This window comes from Geotrypetes seraphini, chromosome 2 (assembly GCF_902459505.1).
Source record: "Geotrypetes seraphini chromosome 2, aGeoSer1.1, whole genome shotgun sequence".
Classification (NCBI taxonomy): domain Eukaryota; kingdom Metazoa; phylum Chordata; class Amphibia; order Gymnophiona; family Dermophiidae; genus Geotrypetes; species Geotrypetes seraphini.
In genome coordinates this window covers 130,023,007-130,049,516 of record NC_047085.1, presented here as the reverse complement: position 1 = coordinate 130,049,516, position 26,510 = coordinate 130,023,007, and the positions used below count along the sequence as shown (strand labels likewise).

The 26,510-nt window shown below is 41.5% G+C and overlaps 1 protein-coding gene across 1 annotated transcript in view; it reads left to right on the top strand.

Annotated features, from left to right (window-relative positions):
• The first annotated feature begins 274 nt into the window (after nt 1-274).
• The window catches only part of LOC117354829 (E3 ubiquitin-protein ligase RNF138-like), a 68,140-nt gene continuing 41,904 nt past the window's right edge, over nt 275-26,510 (top strand). Inside the window, exons 1-3 of the mRNA XM_033932802.1 lie at nt 275-390; nt 11,815-11,980; nt 20,121-20,236. Of these exons, the coding sequence (XP_033788693.1) occupies nt 275-390; nt 11,815-11,980; nt 20,121-20,236 (398 nt within the window). The remainder of the gene's footprint in view (nt 391-11,814; nt 11,981-20,120; nt 20,237-26,510) is intronic.

The following is a 26,510-nucleotide window of genomic DNA, read 5'->3' as shown; positions in this document are numbered from 1 at the left end:
GAATTAAACTGAAAAAAATATTGATCACCTTGCTAATGATGTCTAACTCCATAGTTCTTGCTACTGGATACACTCACTGATTTTTTTTTTTTCTGTTTTTCATCTTCCCTATATCTTCCATGTTTGTTTACAGGTGGTTTTAAGTAAAATTCAGCACAAGCCTAAAACTGCACAACAGGGAAAATTTGGAACCCCGTTCAATAAAGTCAAGTTGTTTAGCAATACATTAAAATAGATTGCAAAAATCAAGTAACTTTAGCTAGGCACTGCAATAATGGCTGAGATAGCATGCTCCTCTTCTTCGATTTCTGTGCTCGATGATGACTTTGACTGTCCAATCTGTCAGGAAGTGTTACAAGCCCCTGTGAGAACTATATCCTGCAATCATGTGTGAGTAGCTGATTTCTTTCTTTCACTACCATATGGATATGCATTTTTGATCCATATAGCTTTAGGTGAACCAAAGAGAAGTGGGCTGAGTTTGACCCATTTTCTCATTTGTTCCATTTGCTTTCTGGGTGGGGGGGAGTAGGGTTACCATATAGCTCCAGAAAAAGGAAGATGGATTAAGATATCCGGGTTTTACTTCCATTGAAAGCAATGGAAGTAATACCCAGATGTCTCAATCCACCCTGCCATATGGTAGCCCAAGGGGGAGAGGAGGGAGAGGCACCCAAACCTGAGCCACCTTAGGCAGAGGAGAAGACACAAGCATGAGGCACCAGTAATGTTGAAACTTTTGAAAAGCAGCCAAAACAAACATTTCTGCCTCCCTTTTCCTAAATCCCTTGGATGATAATGCCATCAGGTCCTAATTAGGAAAGTGAAAGAAAGCAGAGCAGGACACCATTTTCTCCCCTGAATTCTGGAGTCAATGCAGAATACTTCCTGTGTGATTACTGTATGTTTTAATAATGTTTTATTGTGGGTTAGCATTAAGAAAGGGTTTCAGCACGGATGTTAATTTGCTTAGAAACCCTGACCCACAACCATATTAATTGCAACTAATTCAGCAAAATTGTTGCCAGATTCATGAAAGAATAGAAAGGTTGATAGAGAGGAGTAGGTGTCTACCGACACCCCCCTCTCTACGCTCAGTCTCACTACCTTGCCCCAGATACCTTGGATTGCCACCTCTCCAGCTCCCCAGTAGTCTAGTGGTTCATCTCCTCTCCTGACCTGACCAAAGCTTCCCTTCTCCTGATATTAAAACAACTTGCCCTGGTAGTTTAGGGGCCATCCTCCCTACCCCCTTCCCAAAAAAATCCCTGCTGATTAGTGTCATTTGCCCCTTCCCACTGACGTGACAACTTTAAAAACTCTCCCTGGTGACTAATCCCGTGACTTCTTGCCCAGATCTTTTATTTTAAATTAGGCAGGAGAGATGCCCACTCATTCCTGCTCTTGGTGCTGTCATCATGAGATGCACCACATGGGGCCAGTCTGCCATATAAAAGAAAAATTCCCTTATATGATAGATTAGTCCCATTTGCCTTATTTTAGGGTCTGGAGAGGGCCTTGGCAAGGGGACATGGGTTGGTAGGAATTCCTACTAGACACTAGAGAGATTTTTTTTTAAGTTAAGTGAGGTTGAGGGGAGGAGGGAAAAGGAGAGGGTGGGTGCCAGTAGACAATAGGGACTCTTTTAAAGAGGGAAGGGGGTCCACTAGACTACCAGAGAAAGTTTTTTCTTAAATATTGTAGAAATAGGTGGGTCGAGGGGGAGAGAAGATGAGTCAGGTTGGGTTGGGGGGTTCCAGGGAAGTTTTTGGGAATAGGGAAGAGGGGGATGGGGCTACTAGACTATCAAGACAAGGTTCTTTTTAAAATGTTAGGGGGATCACATCAGGTTGAGTAGGAGGGGAGAGAGATTGGCATGAATGCAGATTTCTGGCAACTTTAAAAAAAAAGTAATTCTTTTTGTCAGTGGCTGAGCCAATTGCCACTCAGACACTAATAGGCAGATATGGATTTCTGCTGTGATTTTAATATGGCAGTAATTTGCATGCTTATTGCTTATACCATGCTGCGGCAATTTTGCAGCATTAGTTTCACAGTAGAGCTTTCTTCATCAACTCCTTGGACAGAGAAGATCAGAGAGAAAGATACTAGCTGCCTAGCCTTTGCAGGTCCTGTTGCAAGTATTTTTGTTAGCAACCATGTAAAACCTATGAGCAACGCTCCTAGAATGTATCAGCAATTGCTCATGCTCTCTGCTTAGAGGGAACATACGAGAGTTGCTGCCCAGCCTGCTCTCTTGTTTCATTGCTACGTCCCTGCTGCGTTGATGCTGGTGCCACTCTAATGATACCATATAGCATGAGCTACTACCTTGCTATGATCATTTTTCCACTTGAGCATTTTGTTCTCAAAAAGAAAAAAAGAAAAAAAAAGCCAAAGAAACATAACTTTGTAAAAAGAAAGCATATATCTATATTTGTATCTATATATATTCTTCCTCAAGTATGAGGCATGATTAAGAACATAAGAATAGCCTTATTGGGTCAGACCAATGGTTCATCAAGCCCAGTAGCCCGTTCTCATGGTGGCCAATCCAGGTCACTAATACCTGGCCTACCTTGTCACTGTCTTATCTGCACTGATGCATTCCATTCATCATAGGAGAGGTGCTAAAGGCCTGGAAGTTAACTGAAGGAGCCACAGAACTGATCGGGAGCTAATACTCTTCTACTGGCCCAACCAAAAATAATGCAAACAATTCCGATTTACTGTAAGAATGTGGTATACACATATAAGTACCCCATACTGGCATGCTTTAGCTGAGTACTGTCAAAATGGACAGAGAGGTATAGCTTTAGAGCACTTGCTTCTGGTATTGAAACAGACACAGATAGCATTCTTCATGTACTGCACTTTTGTAAGATATTAAATGTGCATTGACGGACATAACAGGTAATGTTGCAGAAGACATGAAAAAATAAGTTTGAAAGAGATGTCATGCCTAAATCTATAAAGTCGATGGTTGTAGCTGGGCTTGAGTTTATACTTAGAGGTGTAGCCTAATGGTTAGTGCAGTGGATTGAGCTCCTGAGGAACTGGGTTCAATTTCCACTGAAGCTCAATGTGACCCTGGGCAAGTCTCCTAATCCTCCATTACCCTAGGTACAAAAACTTAGATTGTGAGCTTACTAGGGACAGAAAAAGTACCTACATATAATCTGTACCAGTGCTGTGTATGTCTAGTAACACTATAGAAATGATAAGTAGTAGTGGTAATTTTTATACTGCCTCATGTCATTACTGGGTAAAGCTTCTGCTACACTATTCTCTACTCAATGACAAAGCTGCCTTTTCCTCACATTGCTTACACATGGTCCAAATGATCCATACAATATATATATATATATATATATAGGGTTACCAGATTTTCCTGAAGGAAAATCCGGACCCATGGCCACACCCCAGGCCTGCCCAGGTTCATACAGCCCCTTCTCTCCTGTATACAGGATTAATTTCAGCTTCACCCCCTCCATTTTTCTCTCTCCTATCTCTATATCCTCCCCCTCCCTCCATAATCTGGCATCTCCCTTTCCTTTACTTCCTTCTCCCCTCCCCTAGCATCTCTGTCTCTTTCTCTTCCTTCCATCCTGACATCTCTCTCCTCAACCCCTCCATGCTCTGGCACCTCTCCCCCTTCATGCTCACTCTGATTGGCTGGCTGGCATCCCTCCCTCCACCTCCTTGCTGGTATCCCTCCCTCCCTCTATGTTCTAGCACAGTGGTTCCCAACCCTGTCCTGGAGGAACACCAGGCCAATTGGGTTTTCAGGCTAGCCCTAATGAATATGCATGAAGCAAATTTGCATGCCTATCACTTCCATCATATGCAAATCTCTCTCATGCATATTCATTAGGGCTAGCCTGAAAATCCGATTGGCCTGGTGTTCCTCCAGGACAGGGTTGGGAATCACTGTTCTAGCATGCCTCCATCCTCTGGATGGCATCCTCCCTCCCTCCATGCACTGCCCTCCCTCCCCTTGCTAGCAGGCTGGCAGGCAGGCTGGCTAGCTGGATGGCATCCTTCCTTCCCTCCATGCTCTGCCATCTCTCTCTCTCCGTTCCTCCTCCTCCTGCGCCACAACCCATTCCTCCCTCACCCTTCCCATGCCACAACTCCTCCCTCCTATGCCATAACCCCTCCCCATGTCCTACCTTCTTTAAGGTAGGAAAACCCCCCATTCTTTCCTGTCCCTGCCATTGATATAGCCACCAATGTTGAAAATATTTCAACATGACTGCCAAGACTTCATGTGGCAGCCTCGCAAGATTCGTTGAAGTGTTGCGAAGTTGCTGTATGAAGTCTCAACAGCTATCTTGAAAATCTTCAGAGTGGTATTTATATCAGCATCAGGGGTAGGAAAGAGTGGGGTTCTTTCCTGCCCCTGAAGAAGGCATTAGACCACCAGATCTATTAAGATAGAACATGGGGAGGGCTGGCCTATGTCCCCATTACTGTGGCAGAGGTCCCTTCTCAAGGCACTACCACAGAATGAGCTACTGCTATTGTGTTAATATTGGGTAAATACTTTAACTTCCCCATTACAGCGGTAACTGTGGACTTACTGTGGTAATGATTACCACGTCACTCTCCAATAGGCACCTTTATTAGCTTTATAAATATTACAAACTGCTAGCATAAAAAGGTGAAAACTAAATCAAAGAATCCAAAAATCATATACCTCCTTCAACAATTTTCATATTATAATAATGTGTACTATCAAATAAGAGGACGAGCTGAACCAGCTGCTTAAGTGCTGGATATTGCTGGCCAAACTTTACAGTAGATATCCTGCAAACAACGGGATGGTTGGATAGGCTGGAGTGAGCTTGGATGGCAATTTCAGCATTTAGAACCTAGGACAATACCACACTTTACAGTCTACAGCCCAGAAATATCAAAGAGACAAGTTAATCAAATCATGTATTTTTTAAATGAGTATCTGGATGGATGGACCGTTCAGGTCTTTATCTGCCATAATTTACTATGTTACTATCTGTGCTGGGTCAGAGGTAATAGCCCAATTATTTCCCATAACAGACTGTATTGCAATGAACAAAAACAATTATAAAAATGTGTAACCTAAAATCAATATAATATAAAGCTGAACCTATTTAGCTCTGACATCATATATAGCTTCGCCTCTTGTTGGTTCTTGAACCAGCTGCTCCATAAAGCAGTCCTTGAATTTTATCTCCTTAGCATGCCCTGATATTACATTTAACCAGTCAATATGGTAGTTGAAATCACACATAATTATTGTTACCCAGTTTGTCGGCCTCCCTAATTTTTGATAACATTTCAGTATCTTCTGTTCAACCTGGTCAAGTGAATGGTACTACACTCCTATCACTACTTTCCCTTTACAAATGGAATTTCTACCCATAGGGATTCCAAGGTGTTTGTCTGCTCTTGTAGAATTTTCAGTCCATTTGATTCAAGGCCCTCCTTAACATATAATGCTACGTCTCCACCGATTTGATCCACCCTATCACACCAATATAGTTTGTACCCTGATAAGACAGTGTCCTATTGGTTATCTTCCTTCCACCAAGTCTCAGCAATGCCTATTATATCTGACTTTTCATTTAATGCAATATAACTCTCCCACCTTGTTTCTTAGGCTTCTGGCATTTGTATACAGATATTTCAAACAATGTTTATCATATCTATTTACAATTTGCTCAGCAGTTGGCATGGATAATTTGCAATCTTTAAAATCAGCCTGCTCTGTATTTAAGGAAACCTGGTCTACCATGGCCTGTATTGTAATTTCACTATTGGGATGCTCTATCTGCCCATTTATGATGATATCTTTTAAAGATACCTTGTTCTGAACCATGCTCTTTTAAATGACTGGCAGCCTTCCCCCAGTTTCTAGTTTAAAAACTTCTTATTCCTAGGATAAGCACCATAAAATCTGTTTTACTACTTGGGATCTAGCTAGGTACTTGGGACTTTGTTTGGCTTGATGGACCTTCGGTCTGTCCCAGTATGGCAATTCTTATGATCTTAGGATCACATGTTAATAATAATAATAAATTTATTCTTGTATACCATCCAACCACAAAGTTCCAGGTGGTTAACAACAAAGAAGAACTGTACAATCAGTGAAAGGTACATCAGGTTAATAAAAATGATTGACAAAAAGAAAATTACATAGTTATTTAACAAACTTATCAAACAAGTGTGTTTTTAAAAATTTTCTAAAAAATTAAGCGTACTGCCTGCCATATTTTGTACTAATCAAATACATTGTAAATTTTTCTTAAATGATGCAAGATAGACGATATTACAATAGTCGAGGACAGACAGAATTAGAGACTGTACCAAAATTCTGAAAGAAACAAAATCAAAATATCTTTTGATAGTTCTAAGTTTCCAGAGGATCAGAAAACATCTTTATATCTTAAGGTCAGTATGGTCCTCAAATGTTAACTGTCTATCTAGTGTAACCCCTAAAATCCTAATGGAAGGAACGATTTCAAAGGTTTGATCATTGATTAAGACCTGTTTGACTGAAATGGTATCATTTGGGCTGGCAAGAAAAAAATTTTGTTTTATCTGAGTTAAGTTTAAGTTTAAATCCGAACATCCAAAGTTGCATCTTTGCCAAAATTTCAGCAATCTGGATTTTTACGTCCTCAGAAAAAGATGACATAGGCAGTATTGTAATCAACATAGATGTAGAATTTGACTTTAAGTTTTTGCAAAAGGTTAGCCAGGGAAATCAGATATATATTGAAAAGAATAGGTGACAATGGGGATCCCTGAGGAATGCCAGATGGATTACTCCAGGTGAATGAGTATGTCCCAGTAGAATATACTTGATAAGATCTACCATGTAAAAATCCTTCAAACCATCTACGGACATTCCCAGTGATTCCCATGGTCTCTAAACAAATCAGTAACAAATCATGGTCAACCAAGTCAAACGCACTACTCAGATCCAATTGTAGAATCAAAACACTTATACCTAGGCTAAATTGCATGTGAAGATACTCCAATAACGATGCAATAACTGTTTCAGTACTGAAACCAGCACGGAAACTCGACTGATAATCATGCAAAATATTAAATTTATCCAAATGATTAACCAACTCAACATTTACCAAGCCCTCCACAATTTTCACAAACAGTGGAATGCTTCTTCAGATAGAGCATAACTACAGTGGTGTACCAAGGGGGGGCGGGGGGACAGTCCACCCCAGGTGCACACCCCAAGGGGGTGCACAGCTGGCCACCCACTGGGGAATAGGCTGCCACCGGGGAAAGGCTACCACTGCCGCCATCGGGAACAGGCCGGCGCCGAGTTCTCCCTCTCTGCTTCTCTTCCCCGCGGGGCCGACCAACTCTCGCCACCCGACGTCAATTCTGACGTCAGAGAGGACGTTCTGGGCAAGCCAATCGCTGCCTGACTGGCCCGGAATGTCCTCTCCGACGTTAGAATTGACGTCGGGCGGTGAGAGTTGGTCAGCCCCGCGGGGAAGAGAAGCAAGGCGAACTTGGCGCCGGCCTGTTCCCAATGGTAAGTGGCAGCCTTTCCCCGGCGGCGGTGGCAGCAGCATGTTTCCCAATGGCAGTGGCATGGGGGAGGGCAGGGAGAAAGAAAGAAAGAAAGTGGGGGGAGACAGGGAGCCAGAAAGAAAGAAAGGGGGGGACAGGGAGCCAGAAAAAAGAAAGGGGCAGGGTGAAACAAAGAAAGAAAGAGAAAAAAATGGGGCATGGGGAGAGAGAGAGAAAGACAGACATAGAGAAAGAAAGGGGGCATGGAGGGAGAAAGAAAGAAGGGGGCAGGGTGAAAGAAAGAAATGGGGCATGGAGAGAGAGAGAGAGAAAGACAAACAGAGAAAGAAAGAGGGCATGGGGAGAGAAAGAAAGAAGGGGGCAGGGTGAAAGAAAGAAAGAAATGTGGCACGGAGAGAAAGAGAGAGAAAGACAGACAGAGAAAGAAAAGGAGCATGGAGAGAGAAAGAAGGGGGCAGGGTGAAAGAAAGAAAGAAAGAAATGGGGCACGGAGAGAGAGAGAGATAGACAAATAGAGAAAGAAATGGGGCACTGAGAGAGAGAGAAAGACAGAGAAAGAAAGGGGGCATGGAGAGAGAGAGTAAGACAGAGAAAGAAAGGGGGCATGGAGAGAGAAAGAAAGAAGGGGGCAGGGTGAAAGAAAGAAATGGGGCATGGAGAGAGAGAGAAAGACAGAGAAAGAAATGGGACATGGAGAGAGAGAGAAAGACAGAAAGAAAGGGGGCATGGAGAGAGAAAGAAAGAAGGGGGAGGGTGAAAGAAAGAAAGAAATGGGGCACGGAGAGACAGAGACAGACATAGAGAAAGAAAGGGGGCATGGAGAGAGAAAGAAAGAAGGGGGCAGGGTGAAAGAAAGAAATGGAGCACGGAGAGAGAGAGAGAAAGACAGACTTACAGAAAGAAAGGGGTCATGGAGAGAGAAAGAAAAAAGGGGTCAGGATGAAACAAAGAAAAAGTTGGGGGAGGGAATGAGGTCTGGAGGAGAAGAAGCTTACAGGAGGCTGAAAGAAGGGAAGAAATATTGGATGCACAGTCAGAAAAATAAAATGCAACTAGAGACTGATGAAATTACCAAACAAAGGTAGGAAAAATGATTTTATTTTCAATTTAGTGATCAAAATGTGTCCGTTTTGAGAATTTATATATGCTGTCTATATTTTGCACTATGGCCCCCTTTTACTAAACCGCAATAGCGGTTTTTAGCGCAGAGAGTCTATGAGCATCGAGAACAGTGTAGGGCATTCAGTGTAGCTCACTACGCTAAAAAACGCTATCGCGGTTTAGTAAAAAGGGAGGGGGTATATTTGTCTATTTTTGTATAGTTGTTACTGAGGTGACATTGCATAAAGTCATCTGCCTTGACCTCTTTGAAAACCCATGGAATGTAAATGATAATTAACATTTTCTCTGCGTACAGTGTGCTTTGTGTTTTTAAAATTTTATTGTTGGTAGATCATTTTAACTTGGCCACGAAGGTAATGGGGAGGGAAGGAGGGGAGCTACTAAAAGACATCTAGTAATCCTTGCAGGCTTGACTGTGCAGGGAATTATTTTTGTAAAATCATGTTTTGTTATGTGACTGGCATTATTTATACTTTAATTTCTATGAATGAATAGAATGAAAATGATATAAAATTATTTGCTTGTTTTTATGTGTATGCGCTGAAGGAAAGTGGAGAGAGAGTGGGCTGAGGATGCTGAAGGGAAATGGGGAAGAGAGAGTGGGGAGAAGACGCCGATTTATAAATTGACAATTGTACAGAATATTGTTTGTTTTTACACTTTAATATAATAAATTCAATATAAAACAATTCAAGGCTTGTAAAGTGGGGACCGAACTTACGGGGATTAGTCCAATAAAATGGTATTTTCTTATTTCTCATTATTTATTTTTATTTGTTAATTTATAAAGTGGTGATTGTTATGTATCAGTTTTTTCAAATTTACATCTACTGTCTTTATATTTTGCACAGTTTTAGAGGACATGTATTACTGTTTTTGTGGTGTTGTGGTATTGCATTGTATGCAGAGTCTAGTTTCTTGGCAGTTCATTTTAACTTTTGTCCACATATTTCTATTTTTAGTTTGTGATTATTCCATATTGGGTGAGGGTGTATCTGTCTGTGTGTATGAAAGGGACATGGCTTTCTGATAGCATCGACTGTACAGGATCAATTGACTGTGCTGGATCTGGCTTGTTTAGTTTTACAATGTACGTGTTGGTGTTCTAGTGCTCACTGCAGTGTTTAAGATGCTGCCTTTTCCTAGGTATACTCTTGTTGTGCGATATGTGGATTGTTACTAAAAATCATATTTTTCATATAGATAGGGTGTGTGTGTCAAAAAATGATGGGCCCCGGGTGTCACATATGCTAGGTACGCCACTGCATAACTATAAAAGTTTTAATCATAGCAAAGTTTTTTTTTTTTTTGGGGGGAGTTGTATTAGAGCACAGAGCACTGGATTTGATGATTATGAGCAGTACTCAGGTATAGCTCAATCAAGTGCTGTAATGCACTGGTTATATATATAAAAAGATATGTTGAGTGGGGGGGGGGAGAGGGGAAATAGAATATAGCATTATTATAGTGAATGCACAGGTTATATACTGGGGAGGGGGGTCAGGTTTATCTCCACATCTATATCAGTCCTTTCCTTTTTTTTTCCTTCTAGTCACATACTCTCTCATTCTGCCTCCATGTCCTAAGCAGTATTTGATGGAGAGGATTGAGTACTAGTAAAAGGTTTGAGTGCTTCTGGAGGAGGTCTGAATCAGCCCTTCTTCTCCTCTTTATATACCCTCCCCTCTCTTACACTATTTTCTTTCCTTTTCTTTCTTCCTATATGCCTCCCTTCTCCTTTTCTTACTTCCTCCCTCACTTTGACAGCACCTCTGCAGCAGGGTGGTGGTGAGGGGAGAGAGAGATGAGAACTCTGCTGGTACTTCTACTATTGTGCTGCCACAGATCTACCTTTGTTTCATTTGCTGGTGGGAGTAGGAACGTTGGCCAACACTTCATTGAGTTGTATTGCTGCTTGACTGCTCTTCTACCAGTAGGCATCAGTAGGACAGAGGCATGTTAATGAGTGCATATGCACTCCAACAACTTTTTTTGTCAGAGATCTCTCATTGGTACCCTAAGGTGGGAGGCAGTACAGGGATGGGGCAACCTATCCTCTGGGGTCAGATAGACCTGATCCATGTATCTAAAGAATAAAGAGTCAAGGATTTGATATACTGCCCTTATGTGGCATAACCAACATGATTTACCAATAGATAGATACAGGAGAGTAGGTTGTCCACCCGTGTAGTGCATAGAAAATGATAGAATTAGCATGAGGCTGTAACAAATAAATCACTTTAATCACCACATCTTCAATTTTTCATGGATTTTGTTGTATTTGATGCTTATTGTTGACCTCGCATAAGAACATAAGAATTGCCGCTGCTGGGTCAGACCAGTCCATCATGCCCTGCAGTCCGCTCCTGTGGCAGCCCTTAGATCATAGACCAGTGCCTTAATCGAGTCTAGCCTTACCTGCATACGTTCCGGTTCAGCAGGAACTTGTCTAACATTGTCTTGAATCCCTAGAGGGTGTAAACCCCTACAACAGCCTCCGGTATAGCGTTCCAGAATTCTAACCCTTTCTGGGAGAAGAAAAACTTCCTTACGTTTGTACGGAATCTATCTCCTTTTAACTTTAGAGAGTTCCTTCTTGTTCTCTCTACCTTGGAGAGGGTGAATAACCTGTCTTTATCTACTAAGTCTATTCCCTTCATTATCTTGAATGTTTTGATCATGTCCCCTCTCAATCTCCTCTTTTCAAGGGAGAAGAGACCCAGTTTCTTTAGCCTCTCACTGTACGGCAACTCCTCCAGCCCCTTAACCCTTATAGTCGTTCTTCTCTGGACCCTTTTGAGTAGTACTATGTCCTTCTTCATGTATAGTGACCAGTGCTGGACGCAGTATTCCAGGTGGGGGCATACCATGGCCTGGTACAGCGGCATGATAACCTTCTCTGATCTGTTTGTGATCCCCTTCTTAATCATTCCAAGCATTGCGTGGATGGCTTCATTGTCTTGTCTATCAATACTCCCAAGTCTCTTTCCTGGGGGGGGGGGGGAGGAGGAGTCTCTCCGAGTACTGCACCGGACATCCTGTATTCGTGTAGCAGAACTTCTCTATCAGACCTAAGGTACTCAAATAAATAAAATTTTCCAGGAGCTTACTTTAATGCTCTTGCCTTCTTATTTAATTTTGCTGCAGGTTTTGCAGGAGATGTTTCCTGGCAGCAATAAAGGCTGGAGAAGCCCACTGCCCATTCTGCCGAGGACCTGTGCATAGGAAAGAGAGAGTTGTGCCTAAACGGGATATTGACATGGAGAATAAATTGAAGAGATTCTCTGCTGCCTGCAAATGCTGTGGAAAACAGGTAACTATTTGATCTGAAAGCAGCAAGTTGTCATTACGAAATAATAGTCATTCTGTAAAGGATTTAATACGTAAAAGATCAAAATGCAAGTAACAATTTCACTTGGTATGTAAAGATGGAATTTTAATGCATATAAGATAGTAAGTGAAATGTATCACAGCAAATATCTTATGAAAACTTATTTCATACATAATGTTATTTCAAACATTGGGTGCCTTAGCATTTAGCACGTGCTAATCTTTAGAGTGCGCAATTGTGTAACAATGTATATCTGCACCCAAGTTTCAATATGGAAAGAACTGTGTTTTCTACTGTTGATATTATAGTACTGTGCCCTATAAAAATAGCAAGGGTGCTGTATTAGTATAATTACAAAGCAGGGATACTGGAAGGAATATTATATGTATGAAAAACTTCATATGGAATTATCTTTTGGAAAAATTACGTGTAAAGGCTGCTTTTGGATCGCTCTGTTGGTGCAGAATGATATTTAACTTTCCTAATAAGCATATATTGTGCAAATGATTTTTCTCTCTGAAAAAATTATTGTATAGAGAAAGCTTGAAAAATGATGAGGGAATAGTTATAAGAGAAATCTATGATTATCTACAGATGCGCTGGTGGCAGAAAAAGAGAAAGTGGAGGGAGGGGAAAGGGGGAGTTGGGTTGATTCTGAATTAAGGCACATAAAAGACTAGTTAGGGTCTTGAAAGTACCCTTACACCCTCCCCAGTTTTTTTATTAAACTTATGGCTACAGCCGCAAATTTACAGTAAAAATTATATAAATTAACATCTCATCAAGATCATCGTCTACCTCAGTGGTTCCCAAAATTGTCTTGGGGGACCACCAGTCAGTTGGGTTTTCAGAATATCCCTGATGAATATGCATGAGAGAGATTTGTATACCTGTCACTTCCGGCATCCTGAAGATGTGGGTTCAAACCCCATGCTGCTCCTTGTGACCCTGGGCAAGTCACCCAATCCTCCATTGCCCCAGGTACATTAGATAGATTGTGAGCCCACAGGGACAGATAGGGAAAATACCTGAGTACCTGATTGTAAACTGCTTAGAGAACCTTGAAAAGCAGTTGGGGGAGAAGGGATTTAGTGGGTTAGAGAGGTACATGGCAAATAGTGGAGGGGTTTGCACACTGAATATATATTTATGAATTATTCACTATTTATGTGTGTATAGACCTGCTGAAAATGTTTTGTTTATTAAGGTGTATATATTGTTTATTTCCAATAAATATGATTGAAACAGAGAATATATTTTGATATAAAGTTCTTTGATGATTAAAAATTATAATATATTTTATGACATTTGTATTAGTGAAAGTGGCACCTAGAGAATGACACAAGGACAAAGTTTGTCCCATCCCTGTGAGCTCTGTACCCGCCCCCTTGAACTCCTATATGGATATGTAAATAAAGGAATTGGAGTCGAAGTAGAGATACCATAAATAAAGGAGTCGGGGAGAGGGGGGGAATCATTAAGGCCTAAATCAGCTGATGCCTAGAAAAATGGTGCCACCTGCATGTCAATCATGCTTAAGTATCTATAGAATCGCACCTAGCGGTGCCTATGGAAAAACTTAGGTGCCAGAGTTGTCTCCAACATGTACAAAACGCGGCAATCAGACTTCTAAAAATCCTCCATGCCTGTGACCCTGTCTCACAGGCTCTGTCGTTGGCTCACTGGCTGCATGTAGCCAAACATTATGTCTTCAAGTACCTGATGCTAGCATTCAAATCCTTGCACAACATGGCACCGGGCTACATGACGATCAAGCTTCCTCCGTACGTAGCAAACAGGTCCCTCCGCTCCCAGGATGAAATACTCAAAACACCCCCTGGTCATGCCCTTCAAGTGCAAACTGGCAAATGATGTTCCTACTTCTACTTCATCCAAAGCCACTGGAATCAACTGCCCCCACAGCTTTAGGAAACATACCTCTTTACCTAACTCCCTTGGATCACAAAAAAATGTTTACTGGTACTAGATCCATGGTATGCAGAAGTACTCACACTTTTTCCCAAGTCTGGATGCCTGCAGGTAAGATATTCCAATGACGTTTTTCTTCCCCTTAGCCTGTCGCCACTCAGCACCTCTTCAGAACAAGGAGCAGCTGAACATATTAAATAGCAGAAAAGGTACAGAGAAGAGTGACAAAAATGATAAAAAGGGATGGGATGATTTTCCTATGAGGAAAGGCTAAAGTGGCTAGGGCTCTTCAGCTTGGTGAAGAGATGGCTTAGGGGAAATATGATATAGGTCTATAAAACAGTGAGTGGAATGGAAAAGGTAGATGTGAATTCCTTGTTTACTGTTTCCAAAACTACTAGGACTAGGGGACATACAACGAAGTAGATTTAAAACAAACCAGAGAAAATATTTTTTTACTCAACTTGTAATTAAACTCTGGATTTCGTTGCCGGAGAATGTGGTGAAATCAGTTAGCATAGCAGGGTTCAAAAAAGGTTTGTATACTTTCCTAAAAAAAGAAGTCCAAAGGCCATTATTGAGATGGCTTAGAGCAGGGGTGTCAAAGTCCCTCCTCGAGGGCCACAATCCAGTCGGGTTTTCAGGATTTCCCCAATGAATATGTATGAGATCTATTTACATGCACTGCTTTCATTCTATGCTAATAGATCTCATGCATTTTCATTGGGGAAATCCTGAAAACCCGACTGGATTGTGCCCTCGAGGATGAACTTTGACACCCCTGGATTAGAGAAAGCCACTGTTTATCCCTAGGAAGAGCAGCATAAAATCTGTTTTACTTCTTGGGATCTTGCCAGTTACCTGTGACCTGGGTTGGCCATTGTTGGAAGCAGGATACTGGGCTTGATGGTCCTTTAGTCTGTCCTAGTATGGCATTCTTATGTTCTTACGTAAGCATTTATGTACAGATATTTAACTTAATGAACAGAAAAGAGACATATTCTTGGCTTTTTGTGTCTAGCATTCAACTAATGAAGTGAGCATGGTTTGTTTTCACATGGGTTATGGTTGACATCTATTGTCAACCTTGGAATAAATGGAGTGATATTAAGGGCTCCTTTTACTAAGGTGCGCTAGCGTTTTTAGCGCACGCAGGAAATTACCGTGCACTACACTTCTAGAACTAATGCTTATTGCTGGCGTTAAGGTCTAGCGCGTGTGGCAATGTAGCTCGTGCTACGCATTAAAGTCCTAGCGCACCTTAGTAAAAAGAGCCCTAAGTGTGCTCAAGTAAACTCTTTAATATAACATTTTATGGGATTGGGTGTCAATTATTTTTTTATTAGGTATTTATATATTTATTAATTTTTTATCCAGTTTTCCCCCAAAGAACTCAGAGTGGGTTACAGATTAACATACATAATATACAGTTAACAAGTTATAATTTGCTATAGTTACAGTACAACTTGTATACAAGTTTTTATCCTAACAACATGTACTAGGATCTAATAGCAATATACATAATATACTGTTTACAGGCTAAATTTGCCATAGTTACAGTGCAAGATTTTCCAATGCAAGTTTTTATGCTAATGTGACGCATACCACGGATGTTGAACCTCATTTGCCATTTTGCGGCCCATTCCTCAAGTGTATTTATGTCTCTTTGTAGGTCTTCGCAATCCTTCTGTGTCTTCACTACTCTGAATAACTTTGTATTATCCACAAATTCAATCACTTCACTCGTTGTGCCAATTTCTAGGTCATTTATAAATATGTTGAAGAGCACAGGCCCGAGCACCAAACCCTGCGGCGCTCCACTCGTGACGCTTTTCCAGTCCGAGTATTGTCCATTCACCCCCACTCTCAGTTTCCTATCCACCAACCAGTTTTTAATCCACGTTAGTATATCACCCTAGATTCCATGGCTTTCAATTTTTCGAAGTAGACGTTAATGCGGGATCTTGTTGAACGCCTTCTGAAAATCTAGATATACGATGTCGACCGGGTCACCCTTGTCTATCTGCCCATTTACTCATAAGAACATAAGAAGTGCCTCTGCTGGGTCAGACCAGAGGTCCATTGTGCCCAGCGGCGGCCCATCAGGTCGAGGACCAGTATAGTAATCCTCTATCTATACCCTTCTATCCTCTTTTCCTTCAGGAAATCATTCATCCCCTTCTTGAACCCTAATATCGTACTCAGTTCTATCACACCCTCTGGAAGCGCATTCCAGGTGTCCACCACCCTTTGGGTGAAGAAGAACTTCCTAGCATTGGTTCTGAATCTGTCCCCACTTAATTTTTCCAAATGCCCTCTCGTTCTTGTAGAAGAAGTGCAGTAAGTTTGTCAAGCTGTGCTGGCTGATCCTCATCAGTTTGTGTCTGTCAAGGCGATCGATGATACAGTCTTTTATCAGTGCCTCTACCATCTTTCCCGGTACCGAAGTTAAACTCACTGGTCTGTAGTTTCCCGGATCTCCCTTTAAACCTTTCTTGAAGATTGGCGTAACATTTGCCACTTTTCAGTCTTCCGGAATCTTTCCCGATTTGATCGACATCTTCTTCAGGGGTCCAGAATTTTAATATTAAAAGAAAACTGCTGGTGTGGAATCCTGGTCCTGGTCCTATGAATATAAGAAAGTTCAGGCTTTTGGTGCCGCTGTGGCAACCCCCCCCCTGCAAAAAAACAAACAACTGATCAGAGCAGTGCTGTGAACGAAACAAGGTTATTCCATGCAGAATCAATGTCCTACTAGCTTGTCTCTACACTAAAGAATTACAAAACAACTGTAGGTCTTATGAACACAAGTATATAATTATTAAAGAGAGGAAAAAATCTCAGATGCCTGTGCTGATATATAACAATAGTTGAATCAGCCAATTAGCAGGCCAGTGTACCTTTCATTAATCTGAAAAACCTCTCAACATTACTTTCATTAATGTTCACAACTCTCAATATGAAAACATTAGAACTGAAAATCGGCACTTATCTTTTTAACATTAGCCGATGACCTACAGTTATATTGTGATTTATATCTATTAAGATCTTGTCCATTGATATTCTGTTAGTGGTCTACACTAAAGAATGTCATGGGGACAAATTTGTTCCCATCCCTGCAGGATCTCAATATCCCCATCCCCGTGAATTCTGTCCCTGTCTCATTCCTGCAAGTTCTGCCTTAACCACACAAGCCTGAAACCCTTATGATTTTAAAGAGTTTGAGGCTTGTGCAGATGATGGCAGAGCTTTCAGGACTGGGACAGGGACAGAGCTCGCGGGGACAGGAAGGGGATAGAGAGTTTACGTAGGGATGGGGAACATATGTCCTCGTATCTTTCTCTACATTTTACCCTGTGTCTTGTGTTTTTACAACCCTAGAGTAGCTATAAGTACGCTTGGGCGCAATTATCCTGGTCAGTGAGCGATATATTTCTTTCCCATCTACATATCTATATGATGATGTTCTTTGTGTGAATGATATACTTTTGAAAAGCCATCCGGAGCCCTAGACATGTCTTTGAAAAGGAGTATGTGTCCAGGGAAATCCGGACATCTGGCAACAGATCAGCCATCCAATTACAGACCTATAGCCTCAATACCGCTATATGTCAAACTAATGGAAGGCCTTGTAGCAAAACTTCTCACCGAATACTTAGAAACCCACAACATTCTTCACCCCTCACAATAAGGCTTCAGAGGCAACTACAGTATAGAAACACTACTAGTCTCTCTCCTAGACACAGCCAAACAACACTTAAGCAAAGGCAAAAAAATGCTACTCGTACAACTCGATCTCACAGCAGCATTCGACCTAGTAGATCACAACATCCTACTACAAACACTAGAGGCAATAGGAATCACAGGCAAAGTCTACAATTGGTATGAAGGATTCGTTCGCTCAAAAAGATACAGAGTAAAAGCAAACAATGAACAATCAGAATCCTGGAACAACCCTTGCGGAGTCCCGCAAGGCTCCCCACTATCACCAACACTCTTCAACCTTTACATAACCACACTTGGCACATGCTTAGACAAACAAGGTATAATGTCATACAGCTACGCAAACGATATCATCATCCTCCTGCCTTTTGACCAAATCACCCCCAACACAACGAACAAACTACACATTGCACATGAAACAGTGTCAAAATGGATGAGAGACCACAAATTAAAACTGAACCAAGGCAAAACCAAATTCTTACTTCTAGAAAGAAACAAAACCCAACCATAACAAACCTAGAAATAAACTCCATCACATATCTTTTACAACCCAACCTAAAACTGCTGGGAATAATGATAGACAAAGGCTGCACCATGCAACTTCAAATCAGCAACACGGTTCAGAAGGCATTCGCAACCATGTGCAACTTAAGACAAGTCCGAAAATACTTCAACAACGAACAATTCAAACTCATAGTACAAGCGCTAATCCTAGGACTCCTGGACTACTGTAACATACTTTACCTGTCATGCCCTGCCAACATGCTAAAACAATTACAAACAGTCCAAATTACAGCCCTAAGACTAATATACTTGCTGAAAAAATACGACCACATTACCTCAGCTTTCCAAGACTCACACTGGCTCCCAGTACAAGCATGCATACAACACAAATTCTACTGCACCCTATTCAAATCCTTAAATGGAAATGGACCAAGCTATCTGAACAACCGCCTAATCTGGAAAAACACATCCAGACCAAGGAGAACTCAAGCACACTTTACCCATCCCCCAATCAAAGGCATGCAAAGCAAAAAAATATATGACAATCTACTAGCCACCAGAGTAGCAAAAATAGACCACCACCTCTCAAATCTGCTGACCACGATGCCCTACAAAACATTCAGGAAAGAACTGAAAACCATACTATTCAAGAAATTTGTCAAATGATCTAACCAAACCGTATCGACCATTCCCAGATCCCGACGCATACTATAGCTATCAATCTTGTAATTTCCCTGGGAATGCCCAGGCTAATTTCTTATTGTAAACCACTTAGAACTGAAAGATATTGACGGGATGGAAGATATCAATGTAATGAGGTTGTGAACAGATCTGCAACACAGATAGCAGCAAGTAGGAGGAATAGAGAGAAACAGAGAAAAATGAAGGCAGATAAAGACCTTATGGTATGTGGTCTTCATCATAAGCCGTATGGGGTCAGACTTTAAGATCTTAATCTGTACACTTTGGATGAAAGGCGGGAGAGGGGCAATATGATATAGACATTTAAAATACCTTCCGTCTGTAAATGCGCATGAGTCGAGTCTCTTTCATTTGAAAGGAAACTCTGAAATGAGAGGGCGTAGGATAAAGTTAAGAGGTGAGTAATCTAAGGAAATACTTTTTTACAAAGGGTGGTAGATGCATGGAACAGTTTCCCAGAAGAGATGGTGGAGACAGAAACTGTGTCTGAATTCAAAAGGGCCTGGGATAGCCACGTGGGATCTCTCGGAGAGAGAAAGAGATAATGGTTATTGCAGATGGGCAGACTAGATGGGCCATTTTGCCTTTATATGCCATCATGTTTCTATATTCAGACTGCTCATCCATTCCATCTATTCTCCCTTTCACTTTCATAGAGATCCTATGTACTTGTCCAAAGCTTTCTTAAATTCAGATACAGTTTTCGTTTCCACAACCTCCACTGGGAGGCTGGTCCACAAATTCACCACCCGTTCTGTGAAGTATTTCCTCAAGTTACTTCTGGGTCCCCTCATTCTAAAGAGGAATTCTTAGCATTTCAGATTTTTATCTTTCTTTTTACCAGCAGTGTGCAAACCTCTGTTCCAGCCTCTGATTAGAGGCGAAACAGGGCTTTTCCTGGAGACTCAGCTTTTATCCTCCATGGATCCAGCTCTCTCTCTCTCTAGACCTCTCCCACTTACATTCTGGAAAAGAAAAATAAACCATAGCCCTATTCTAGTTCCAAACCTCTACAATTCAATTGACTATCAAAGGCAAGTGGAAAAGAGCAAAGTGCAAACCCATGAGAGAATAGCTACCTGGGGCAGAAATTTGTAGCAGGTCTGTTAAATGTTTATAGCCACACTGCAGCAATATCCCAGCTGTAACTCATTTCACAGACATGGCAAATATAGATAATTCCCAAAAAGCAAGTTAGGAAGGTATTATACAATGAAACGTGTCTACTAAGAAGTGAATAATAAGTCTAGGGATTTGATTGCAGGTTAAATTGTACATGATGAGGCGTCATTATAAGTACTGTAAGAAATACCAGGAAGAATTTGGCATTGTCTCAGAACACCCACAACTTCAGCTCTACCAAGATTCTGTAGGCAACAGGTTGGTGACCAGGGAATACCATGATTTTTGTTTTAGAGTTTTATTAAATGTTTCAAAACTACAAGCATATTTCAAAAAGACAAGTATTTATTCTAAGCTAAACTGTGCCCTACCTGTCAATAAGAGGAGAAGCTAATCCCAGAGGTATTGCATAAAAGAAAAAAGGAGGACATTGGAATTTTAAACAATAGGGGAAACACAGCAGAGATTATACCAGTGTAACAAAATAAGGAGTCCTGGAAGACCAGGTGAGGCAAAACCTCAAAGACTTGAGCTGAAGTGTAGACACCTAGGGGCTGATTCTATAAATAACATACAACTTGTAGGTGCCACTCTGTACGGTTGTCAATCAATAACTAAGCGTCCTTTATAGAATCATGCCTAGGCAGACTTATGTATTGCTAGGTGTCCTAGAGGTAGCTGCCGATATATTATGCCAGGTTTTTTCCGGCCTAATTTCTTGGCACCTAACCCAGACGCCTTAAGTCAACCATGCCTATTCTCCACCCCTAACCAAGGCCCCGATTCACTAAAGTCAGCGGAACAGGTTTAGCGACGATCACTGCTACCCACCCGATTCACTAAACGGCCCACCGCGTGTTGTCCGATCCAATCCAACCTATGCAAATTAGTAAAATCCCATGCAAAATAGCCAAGTGATTGATTCACTAATATTTGCTTGGCTATTTCAAATCGGGTTTTACTATCCTAAAACCCGACTGTTGCAGACCTGTCGGTAACTGTGTTACCAAAGACAAAACACGGATCACTTACAAATTAATCCAACCCACAATAGACTTATAATTCAAAGAAAAAGGGTTTATTTTTTTTTTTGGATCATAAACAATTATTATTTTTCAGATTTTAAACACACATAAAAGTGTATCAACTTATACGTAAGTTAATGCAATATAGATAACATCCTGCTCAAGCCGTTAATACGGACGCCCTAATTTAAAGAACAACTTTCCCAAATAATAATATATTCACTAAGGGGTTGAGGTATCATATAGAGGCCTAACGACTCAGTACATAGAACCTCTTATAACATATAAGTTATTTCTTGTCCTTATCCTGTATATATTGGTGACCATATAATCATTTACCTCAAACTTGCATCTCACCCTTATATAAACTCTATTTGTGTCTAACTAGAAAAATTTTAAAGTTTTTAAAGTGTGTCAGAAGAAACAGCAACACTTATCTAGTTGGCTATACGCCACTTCCTTTTTTTTTTTTTTTTTCTTTATTTCTTTATAATTTTCATCAACATGTACAAGAAAATAAAACTTTGTGTGAAATAAATACAGCAAAAATAAGATTTACCAATTTATCATTTTAAATAAAATGAAAAGTGGAATAATTGTATATCCTTCCTTAGACCACAACTTAACAGAGGGGAGTTAAGGCCAGAATATATGAGAAGTAAATTCCTTAAACAATAAGGCAAATTATTAAAGGAAAGGCTATAACACAAGTTTGCTTTCTTATAATTCACTGTGTCAACTTCAGGCTATCTTTTTCAGTTCCAGAAAGGATTTTAAATGGTCAAGAAGAAAAAATACATACTTAATTTGGGCATACTTCACAATACATTTACAAGGGTAAGCTAATAGGAAAGATGCTCCCAAGGATATTACTTCTTGTCTTAGAGAGAGGAACTGTTTTCTTTTTTCCTGGGTTACCTTTGTTACATCTAAGTATGCCCATATTCTCTTGCCATAAAACAAATTTTTAGAGAACTTAAAAGTATAACTTCATCTCAATGTCTTCAGTTCATTGGGGCTATCCTAGACACTATTCTCATGAGAGCATTTCTTCCTCCAGATCGCCTGCACGGTCTCTTCAACCTCTGTCAGCAGATATTGAATCTTCAAACAATCTTTGCATGGCGCATGATGGTTCTCCTAGGTCACATGGCTTCCACAGTTCATGTGACACCGTTAGCAAGACTGCACCTTCGCACTTTTCAGTGAACTCTTGCTTCTCAATGGTCTCAAGTGACAGATTGTCTATCTCAGCATATTTCTGTCACATCATCTCTTCAGCTGTTGCTTCAATGGTGGATGACCTCCAATCTATCCAGATGTCTACTTTTTCACTTGCCTCCTCATTAAAGGGTGCTAACGATGGACATATCTCCTTATGCCTGGGCGGCGCACCTGAAGGGCCTTCAAACTCAGAGTCATTGATCTGCCAGGGAGCGGAAATTTCACATCAGTTTCCTAGAGCACAGGGTGATGTATTATGCTCTCAAGGCTTTTCAGCATCGCTTAAGCCCTCAAGTCCTCCTTCTTCGCACAGACAAGTAGCAATGTACTACATAAACAAACAAGGAGGTACAGGCTGGCTCTCTTCTGTTATGCCAGGAAGCCCACAAAATCTAGCTTTGAGCGATAGCTCGCAACATTTTCTTGAAGGTTGTCTATATTCAAGGGGAGAAGAATTCCCTAGCAGACAACCTCAGCAGAATTCTTCAACCTCACGAATGGACTCTCAGCTCAGCAGTGCTTCATCCCATCTTTCTTCAATGGGGCACTCCACACGTGGACTTATTTGCGGATCACCACAATCACAAGTTGCCCCAGTTTTGCTCCAGACTATACTCTCCTCACCGTCTGGAACATAAGAATTGCTATCTCCGGATCAGATCCTGGATCATCAAGTCCGGTGATCCGCACATGTGGAGGCCCTGCCAGGTGTACCCTGGCATAGTTTTAGTCCCCATATCACTGTATGCTTCTCAAGGGAGATGTGCATCTAATTTACCCTTACCCATATCACTCTATGCCACTCTTAAAGAGATGTGCATCTAGTTTACCCTTAAATCCTAGAACGGTGGATTCTGCAATTACTTCCTCTGGGAGAGCATTCCAAGTGTCCACCACTCGCTACGTGAAACAGAACTTCCTGATATTCATCCTGGACCTGTCCCCCCTCAGCTTCAGTCTATGTCCTCTTGTCCGTGTCACATTGGACATTGTAAATAACTGCTTTCCCTGCTCCATTTTGTTGAATCCTTTCAGTATTTTGAAAGTCTCGATCAGATCCCCTCATAGTCTCCTCTTCTCAAGGGAGAACAACCCCAGTCTCCTAGGTCGTTGCTCATAGTCCAGGTTCTCCATACCTTTCACTAGCTTCGTTGCTCATTTCTGCACCCTCTCTAGCAGTTTTATATCCTTCTTTAGGTATGGAGACCAATGCTGGACGCAGTATTCCAGGTGTGGTCTGACTATGGCTCTGTAGAGCAGTATTATAACTTTTTCTGATCTACTGGTAATTCCCTTCTTTATCATGCCTAGCATTCTATTTGCTTTCTTCGCCGCCACTGCACATTGCGCCGATGGTTTCAGGGTCCTATCTATCAGTACACCCAGATCCTTTTCCTGTTTGGTCTTTCCCAGAGTTACATCTGACATACTATACTTGTGATCTTTATTTTTTCTGCCTAAATGCATCACTTTGCATTTTTCCACATTAAAATTCATCTGCCATTTATCTGCCCACTTCTCCAATTGATTCAAGTCGCTCTGTAGTTCCTCGATGTCCTTCTGCGATCTGATTGCCCGGCATAGCTTTGTGTCGTCTGCAAACTTGATGATTTCACTGGATGTTACTTCTTCCAGGCCATTTATGAAAATATTAAATAAGATTGGTCCAAGTACCGAGCCCTGGGGTACACCGCTAGTCACTTTTTCCTATTCTGAGAACTTCCCATTTATGCCCACTCTCTGTTTTCTGTTCCCTAACCATTTACCTATTCATCTTAGTATATCTCCCTGTATTCCATGGCCTTGTAATTTCCTGAGAAGTCTTACATGTGGAACCTTGTCGAACGCTTTCTGAAAGTCCAAGTATACAATATCCACCGGTTCTCCACTATCAATTTGTTTGTTCACTGTCTCAAAAAACTGAAGTAGGTTCATCAAACATGATTTCCCTTTCCTGAACCCATGTTGACTGGCTCTCATCAGGTCATGTGTGTCTAGGTGTTGGACTATGCTATCTTTGATCAGCACCTCAACCATCTTTCCAGGGACAGACGTGAGACTTACAGGTCTGTAGTTGCCTGGCACTCCTCTCGATCCTTTTTTACATATCGGCATGACGTTCGCTATCTTCCAGTCGTCCGGTATCTGTCCTGTTTTGATTGACAGGTTGGTAAGTTTTTGCAATAGTTCTCCGATTTCAAATTTCAGTTCTTTTAGGACTCTCGAAAGACTCTCCGGTCCAGGAGATTTATCACTTTTAAGTTTGTTGATCTGGTGGTAAATCTGGTCCAAGTCCACTTCTACTGTGGTGAGGCTGTCCTGTACGACTCCCTTGAACGATTTCACTGTGTCAGGTATTGTTGCGGTGTCTTCCTTTGTAAAGACAGATGCAAAGAAGGAATTCAGTCTGCCTGCAATTTGTTTGACATCCTCGACGCACCCTTTTCCTCCCAGGTTATCCAGCGGTCCCACTGCCTCCCATGCGGGTTTTTTCCCTTTTATGTATCTAAAAAAGGGCTTGAAATTTTTGGCCTCTCCCGCTATTTTCTCCTCATAGACCTTTTTGGCAACCCTCACTGCCTTGTGACATTTTTTTTGATCATCTCTATGTTTGTTCCAAGCTTCAGATGTTTTCGCGCTTTTCCATGTCTTAAAGGAGTCCTTCTTTTCATTTATGGCTTCCTTCACCTCTTTGGTAAGCCATGCCGGCTCTCTTTTGCCTTTGGTTTTCTTTACTTTGGACATCCGCGGAATGTAGAGGCTTTGTGCTTCTGTGATAGTATTTTTCAGTAGGGACCATGCCTGTTCCACCATTATGACTTTGCCCATCTTTTTCTTGATCCGTTTTTTCATCATGGCTCTCATGCTATCGTATCTTCCTTTTAAAGTTTAAAGTCGTGGTTGAGGTTTTGGTACCTTTCCCTTTCCCGACATCAAGTTTGAAGTTGATCATGTTGTGATCACTCGTCCCCAGCGGGACCGTGACTTCTACTTCCTTTGCCGTACCCGTAATGCCATTTAGGACCAAGTCCAAGGTGACGTTTCTTCTCGTTGGCTCTCCTACCAACTGTTCCAGGAAGCAGTCCCCTAGCACTTCCAGGAACTTTGCCTCCTTGCCACAGTTGGAGGTTCCCCGGGAAATTGAAATCCCCCAAGATTATGACATTACCTGTCTTACATTCTTGTTTAATTTCCTCGATCATTTCCGAGTCTGTCTCCTCCCTCTGTCCCAGCGGTCGGTAGGAAAGGCCAGTCTTTATGTCAGCATCGTTGTGTCTGGGAATCCTGATCCAGAGGGATTCCAGCTTCTCTTTCTCTTCCGCCATAGTCTCTCTCACAGATTCTAATCCTTCCCGAACATATAGGGTAATACCTCCACCTTTCTGCCCCACTCTATCTTTTCTGTACAGTTTGTATCCCTGTAGTACTGTGTCCCATTTGTTTTCGTCATTCCACCATGTTTCTGTTATGCCAATGATTTCAGTTCGTAGTTTTTTGCTATTGCTGCTAACTCTCCTATTTTGTTTCCCAGATGCCTTTCTTCTGGATTGGACAAACATGTTTCTGTATGCATTTCCACCCACTCTCATATTAAAGACTCTGTTCAAACTCAAACAAGAGTCAGCCACTACGATTCTAATTGTTCCTCGATGGCCCAGGCAGCATTGGTTCTCCCTTCTACTTCAGCTCAGCTCCAGGGAGCCGATACCTCTGAAAATTTTTCCTACTCTGCTTACTCAGAATCAAGGTTCTCTTCTCCATCCCAACCTGCACTCATTACACCTGACAGCTTGGTTTCTCTCAGGGTTAATTCATCTGAGTTACATCTCTCTCAGCCTGTGCGCAATATTATGGATGCCTCCAGGAAACCAGCCACTTATCAACAAAAGTGGACTAGGTTTGCTTGCTTGTGTCTCCATCATCACAATCCAACTTCCTTGTCAGTGGACTTGGTATTGGACTATCTTTTTCATCTGTCTGACTCTGGACTCAAATCTACATCTATCAGAGTCCATCTCAGTGCTATTACAACTTTTCACATGCCAGTCAAGGGAAAACCTCTTACTGCTCATCCTTTGGTCTCCAGGTTCACGAAACCATCTCTCAAACCTCCTCCAGTTGTTTGGGACCTTAATGTGGTTCTTTCCAGATTAATGAAGCCTCCATTTGAAACAATGGCCAAGGCTCATCTCAAGTTTCTCACCTGGAAAGTCGTATTTCGCTCACTTCTTCCAGAAGAGAGTCAGTGAATTACAAGCGTTGGTGGTAGACCCACCCTTTAC